Source organism: Xiphophorus hellerii, chromosome 9, assembly GCF_003331165.1.
Source record: "Xiphophorus hellerii strain 12219 chromosome 9, Xiphophorus_hellerii-4.1, whole genome shotgun sequence".
In the NCBI taxonomy this organism is placed as follows: domain Eukaryota; kingdom Metazoa; phylum Chordata; class Actinopteri; order Cyprinodontiformes; family Poeciliidae; genus Xiphophorus; species Xiphophorus hellerii.
Genome location: NC_045680.1, coordinates 19,368,992 through 19,376,313, shown reverse-complemented (window position 1 = coordinate 19,376,313; position 7,322 = coordinate 19,368,992). Strand labels below are relative to the sequence as shown.

Sequence of the window (7,322 nt, the reverse complement as noted above, 5' to 3'; positions counted from 1 at the left end):
GTCCGGGAGTCGAACCCGCGACAGCCGCGTTGAGGCCACGTTGCCCCTGAATGTGGGTCGCATTAACCCCTCCGCCACCACGACACGCCCCTAAACTTCTTTTTGAGGAAATGCATTATATTTGTGCACAATAAAGGTTATTTCACAATCTTTATAATCTGATAATTGTATATTCCTTATTTTATGCTTTGTTCATTAACAACACTGTTTAGTTTCGAGCTCAGTTTGAACAGTTTTGAGGTAATAGTTTGATTTTGCAGAAACCAAACTATAGGTTTAGTGAAAGTAATTTATAATTTGGGTTTTGTGTTTAGAACTGAGAGAAGTGGATGGATGGTGTTGAGAAATGTGTTTTAACAGTGGAGAAAAACTGTAATCTTAGCATCAGCAAACATAAAAAAAAAAAAAAAAAAGTAGTGTGGTCTGGAGCCACATGATTTGCATCTGCAAACAGATATAAGGAAGCATGTAGAGCAAAAACGGTCAAAGGTGTTTGTTGCTCCTCCTCAACGTCTCAGACTGTGATCTCACCATGTTCATCTACTGTGACTTAGCAGCGCTGGTGCTTGTGCTTACTTTTTATAGACAAGGTGAGTATCTTTCGCAATATCTTACTGTACAGTATATAAGAACTATGCATTTATGTGCTTTATACAATTGCCATTATTCATCTGAATAACTGGGGGCAGGTGTAGTTCAGGGGCAGCTCTCTTGTCTTCTAACCAAACAAGGGCAGCATATTAAAGTGAACTCAAAATGGGAGGAAAAATGCTGTTTGGACATTGACCTTCCATAACAAAAAGCTTTTTGAACAACCTAGGTTGTTGAGGACACACTAAAGTATGAATAATTTACCCCTTTATATTTGATGTTGAATGTTCTCTCATGCAAGTATTGGTCATATGTGGTTTCACATTTGCTTTTACTTTAATCATGACTCGTTTTAATAATGGTAATAATCCTTGCTACTAATTTAACATTTAACAAAAAGTATGTCGATCAGCTCATGCAGGTAAAATCATTGGTGGCCGTGAGGCTGCACCTCACAGCAGGCCGTACATGGCGCTTTTGACTTGCCGCGCCGACAATGGTAGCGAAACATATTGTGGTGGGGTCCTCGTGAGTGAATATTTTGTGATAACTGCTGCCCACTGCAAAGCCAAGTAAGTTTGCTATAAGTTATTTTATACCGCATTAAACTCTGCGGATAATTTAGAATCCATTTTCTTCCTTTATTTCATTTTTTTCTTTTCTCTCTATCTTTCTCTTTTTAGGTCTTATGAGGTTTGTCTTGGACTGCACAGTTACGGCAAAAATAGTTCATGTTTGTCTGTGGAGCAAGATTTTCCACATAAGAATTACGATAACAAATATTACACAAATGACATCATGCTTTTGAAGGTAATATAGGTCTGGAAATGTATCTTGAATTATTAAAATGAAAGATTTTTTTTTTATTACTTCCAACAATACCATAAATGATCTTTTCTTTAAACATGCTATTCACTTAGGGTGTATTCAGACCAACGCAGGATTAGAGTCCTGAATCAGACTCCAATCCGTTTGTCTAGAAAGTCCGAGTTTTGGGGAGGTCTGAATGCAAATTTGAATTCCAAAACAGACTTAAAAACCGAACTCCTAAAAACCTAGGTCTCGGTCCAGTTGAAGTGGACTCTAAAACGGTAGAAATTCTGACTGAATGCAACCTGACTAGAAACCGTTTCAAAAGCAGGAAAGTAGCTACAGTGCAGGACATTCTGGTCAATATATCACTCTCTGCTCTGCGGGTTAACAAAGATGTTGTGTCGGTTGTCATATCAACGGGTTTGCGTGCCGCACTAAGCAAGGAAAAGCAGAATATAAATGGTTTGAAGTTGTTTTACAACTTTTTATCAGCTTATTGTCCCATTGCTGTGGCGCTCTGCAGCTGCTGTAATTTTTAAACCTTTAATAAATGACAAAAACTGAACTAATTGCCTCATTTGTTTGAACATAATCATCAAGTTGGATGGAGGAATTTGCTTAGTCCTCTCTTCATCTTGATTGAAAGAAACTGCTTATAGATTTATATCAAGGGAGAATACTGACAAACATCAGCAATTTTCTCAGCTTCAATTTAAGCCATGTTTATAGAAATCGGGTAAGAAATAAAGGCGCTGCGATAATTTTTGTGATTCCTGCTCATCCCACATTGGAACAGCCTGGTTTAGGACAGACTCGCCGCGTAGTAACGGCGCCTGCAGGAGCGTCGCTAGCGTTAGCGGCTAACAGGCCATGTCCAAACCAGTAATGTATGTCAATGAAGAAATCCTACAACCGCTAAAATCTGACACTGCTCTGTTTTTGATTACTTTTTGTGAAGAAGAAAGTTGCGCTGGCCTTTTTCAGAGGTTTTGTGTCGATTCCTTCAGTAGTTCTTGGTGCAGCGCCCCCCACAGGCGACGGGGGGAACAGGTTTTTCAGTTAGTTTTATTCGTTTGACACAGTGCAGTGTGAATGCGAACTAGTTTCTGAAAATGTAACAAATGTTGCAATTTTAGTCCCCAATCAAACCGAGTCTACAGGACTATCTGGTCTGAATGCACCCTAAAGCAAAAGGATTAAAACAAAACACCTGCACATTGTAAGTTAAACAGTCTTTTAAATATTTTCTGTTGTTCCTTTAGTTGTCTACCAAAGCTATTTTCGACAAGAACGTGCAGCCTATTGTCCTGGCAGACATGTGTGACAACAAACTTCCCAAAAAGTGTGTAGTATCTGGCTGGGGAGCAACAAGCGACGACAATAAAAACATGTCTAATGAGCTGAGGGAAGTCAATGTGACGCTCACTCATGGTGATTTCTGTACTGAGAAAAATGAGTACTGCTCTAAAGGGGAGGACGGACCGGCTGAGGTAGGTTTTTTTTTTCTGCTTCTTCATCTTTTGTTATCTTTGTCTTACGACAAACACAAGAACCGATCTCTTCCATCTGAACAGTCATCACATGCTGTGTCTGTGCTTTCAGGGAGACTCTGGTGGTCCGTTAGTCTGTGAAGATGGAAAAGCCTTTGGAGTGATCTCAGCAAAGAGTCTCACTTTTAAACTGACCAAGTACGCCAAGATACCCTACTACAGAGAGTGGATTGATGAGATCATGAAACATAACTGATTAAATACTGTTCAGATATTTTTCAACAACATAAGAAGAATATCTTATGTTATTTTCAAATGAATTAGTTTTGTGTAGCTGCTTGCTAATTGGAATGAGAAAATTGTTATTTTATTTTATTTTTTTTTTCCATTTCCCTTGTGATCCTTAATAAAATCAAGCTTTCTGGCTTTCTTACATAGAAACTTTTTAATCTACTTTGAATAATTAATTGAGCATACTGTACTGTTTGATAAGTAGGACCAATTGGAATGTATACGTGATTGAATATATATCTTTATATATATATATATATATATATATATGCCACGTAGAAAGAGCTTGGCTATGTTGGATATGCAGAGATAGCAAAACTTAATAAAATATAAGACTGCTTCTGAAATCTGAAAATAATTTCCTGTTTATTAATTTCTGACAAACCGGATGCACTTAAAAACAGCTTTGAAAAGCTAAAATTCCTATTGTCAAATCATTTTCAACATGAAAAGAGTGCATTTCAAACATCTTTTTTTGTTTTTTTCAATTTTTCATTGTTTTATTAAACTTTCAAATTGCCACGTAAACCAGGCATGTTTTTACTATACAGAATACATATTCAAGATATCAGTAATGTCATTCTGTCTATAGTCAGAATGTCAATTTAAGACATTAAATAGAAAAGCTGTGTATTTCAAGATATCTATAATTCATTTAGAGATATCTTAATAGAAATTTTGACTAGTCAGAATTATAATTCAATATATCTTTATTTTAGTTCTTTCTAGTCACTATTTGCTTTTAAGATATCTATAATTTAGTTTTCACTAGTCAAAACTACATATCCCCTATCCAAAAAAACATTTTAAGATATCTTGAATTATGGAGTCATTCTAGATATCTTTAATAAGAAACATGACTAATCAAAACTAAAATCGAGATATCTTGAATTTACTTTATGACTAGTCATAATTTAATTGTAGATATCTGAAATGTGTATTTCAGATAGTCAGTAATTCACTGTAGATAAATTTGACTTGAATTCTCCATACAAGTCAATGGTAAATCTAACGTCATTTTGACTGGTCAGAATGTAATTAGAGATATCTGAAATAGGTATTTTGTCTAGTCAAAATATAATTGGAAATATCTTAAATCACTAAAATGTTTAGTCATAAAACATTTTGAGATATCTGGAATGTAAGGGTGGTAAAAATGATTTATGTTAAAATGGCCTGCCATAATGCCGCCAGGTTTGTCACAACCTGGTGGAGAGGGAAGACAGAAAGAGCAGGCCATTGGTGAATTTAAAGCTAAAGCTGCACATTAAGAAAAAAAAATTCAGCAATCAATTTGAGCATGAATCAGAGATTAAAGTTTACTTACTGGCTGGATATCAATGAAACCTTCTGAACCTCCAGGTTGATGGGTTTGACACGCTTCTCCCAAATGTGTAAAGTGGAGCAGGGAGGAATACAGGCAGCAGCTGCAAGGCTACATAACCTTCTCTCTTGTCTGTCAAACATAAGGTAGTGTTAATATGTTCCAGTAATTAAAAAGCATAAAAACAGTTTAGAGAACATTTCTTGAGCATCAATAACTTGGGGGATAAAATTAATGTTGTGGAGAATATTGACAGTCCTTGCTCTGCTTGCCATACAAAAGATCTTAATTTGCCATCAGTTTCAAGTCGGGATTCTGGATGTGCTATTCTAAATAAATTAAATCACTTCCTCTCAGAATAAATGTGTTGATAAATCAAAAAATGTTACTTTAAAATAAATAATATGTATGAATAACATGGGAATAATTATATAGAATTATATAGCTGCAGGGGAAAAGAAATCTCAGTTGTGTAACATCATCAACTTGTCTTTAGCGCCACCATGTGGTGGTTTTGTGTTTCTCATGATCAAACTAATGACATAATTCAAGTTGATGTCTTAAAGTTGTAAACACAACATAATCTAAATCAAGCCTAATCATCTAAATTAATTAACTTGTTAAAAAAACATGAAGAGAAGATCAAGATATTGTTTTTAAAGATCTATGCAACCCTGACTTCATAATCCCAATATTCAACTACATCTTTTTCTTTTAACCCTTTTTCATGACTTTTAAGTTTAATTTTAAAGAGTACGCTGCCCCTGAGAGATCATTTTAGAGTAACAGAAATTTATCAAACAAGATATTAGCAACTTAAAAAATGTGTTCAAATGTTAAACTCCTCTACAATATATCACAGAGCTCAGCAGGGGGCAGCAAACAGATTTCTGCCCCCTCAGAAAATGTCTTGTTAATAATGCTAAAGGTACAATATGTGAAGTACTTTGAAATATAGCCCCCTCCAAAAAGAAGATGGTTATTATAGGAGGTAGCAGACAACCAGGAGAGGATTCATGGGATGTCAAGGAAGGCTGGATCCAGGAAGGTGACATCAAGGAGAAGGTGGATTGCAGGCAGGTAGACAATCACCGAAACAAGCTCACTGCACTCAGGTGATCTCCATTCCACTCACTGTAAGACTCAAGCACCAATTGGCTCTATCTCCACCGAATTAGGTCAGTCAAAAAGGAAGAAAGTGTCATGATTCATAACAAAACATATGAAAGTCTATCAGTTTGTAGAAACTGAAAGAAAAAATCAAATCCTGAACATAAAACTACATAAGCATTAGATTTACAGGATAAATCTTTTGTCATAACCATTGCAGTTAGGCCAAAATTTGGATAGAGTTTGTGCTGTGTATGAAGCGGGCAAAGTAAAATAATAGTTGAATAAAACCCTAGTTATTCATTCCCTCTTTTTGAAAAAGATTCAGAGCCACTTCCTAAAGATGTGCGTGATTAGTTTGAGCATTTGTTCTTTTTTGTTTAAAAATAAAAATAAATCATTGCAGTGTCTGTCTGTCTGTCTGTCATAAATAATGATAATAAATAATGATACATGATTCCTGAATATAATCTGACATCTTGGAAACAACAAAATTTTGTTTATACTTATATACTCAAATTAAAGTGAAGCAGAAAAGAAATGATACTTAAAATAGACAGACAATGCTAGATAGACCATAAATTTTGCATCAAATGGCAAACATGTGCTATCACTACAATGAAACAAGTATATATTGATAAAACTGACCTATAATGATTAAAGATGACTACAAGATTTAGCACGACAATCAACTAGTAAACGCAGAAAATATGATTACGGTAGTTACATTTTTTCAAATTCATCCAAAATGTTTTTGTCTAAATTTATTTAGTAATTTTAATATTAATCTCATGTCAGATTGTTGACGCTGTGCATCATAAAAGCACAAAAATCTAAAGTTATCAAAACATCATATATTCACAAGTTTGAGAAACCAGTACACACACCACATTACATTTGTGCAGTGTTATCATCATATACTGTATGTGTGTGTTCCACTCACACGTTTGAGTTGAAAGCAACTCAAACGTGTGTTTTTCAGCTTTGATTGAAAGGAACTCAGTGTTTCGGCTGTTTTGCAGTTTTCTGGAAGTGTGTTCCAGATTTGTGGTGCGTAGAAGCTGAATGCTGCTCCTCCATGTTTGGTTCTGGGGATGCTGAGCAGACCAGAACCAGGTCCAGAGAGGTCTGGAAGGCTGATACAACAATAGCAGATCTTTCATGTATTTTTGTGCTAAACTATTCAGTAATTTAAAAACTAACAGAAGTACTTTAAAGTCTATTCACTGAGCTAATAATGTAAGTAACGTACTAAAATGCATAATAATCCATATTTGCTAAAGAGTCCCCAGACAAACTGTAAGGATTTGGTTTTCTCTGTGTTGATTTCAGTTTTTCTGTGTGTTTATTTTGGGTTTCTGTGTCTTTTGAGTCTCCATGTTGTCCTGTCTACCCCTTGATTGTTCCCAGGTGTGTCTCGTTCCGTGATTACCCTCTGTGTATTTAATGCCACCTGTGTTTCTGTGTCTTTGTTGGGTCCTTGTTGTACCAATCTGTCTATTCTCTCTGTGTCTTCAAGTCGAGTCCAGTTACTACCAGTGTGAGTCGTTGCCTCTGCTCATCTAGTGATGGTGAGATGAAGCCTCATGAGGCATTGAACCACTTGAGCCAACTGGTTCGAGAAAGGGTTCATTTCTTGAAGCTTCATGTGCACACGAAACCACCTACTGGCCAGGTGTATAATCACAGCCAGCTGTATCTTA

General features: G+C 35.8%; 1 protein-coding gene across 1 annotated transcript; it reads left to right on the top strand.

The window, feature by feature from the left end:
• Positions 1–214: 214 nt before the first annotated feature.
• Positions 215–3,540, top strand: LOC116725209 (granzyme G-like). The gene is made up of 5 exons (XM_032571114.1): positions 215–590; positions 1,004–1,163; positions 1,275–1,401; positions 2,667–2,894; positions 3,007–3,540. Exons 1-5 carry the CDS (start codon positions 533–535, stop codon positions 3,148–3,150), a joined length of 717 nt encoding a protein of 238 aa, XP_032427005.1. The 5' UTR covers positions 215–532; the 3' UTR covers positions 3,151–3,540.
• The last annotated feature ends 3,782 nt before the right edge of the window (positions 3,541–7,322 follow it).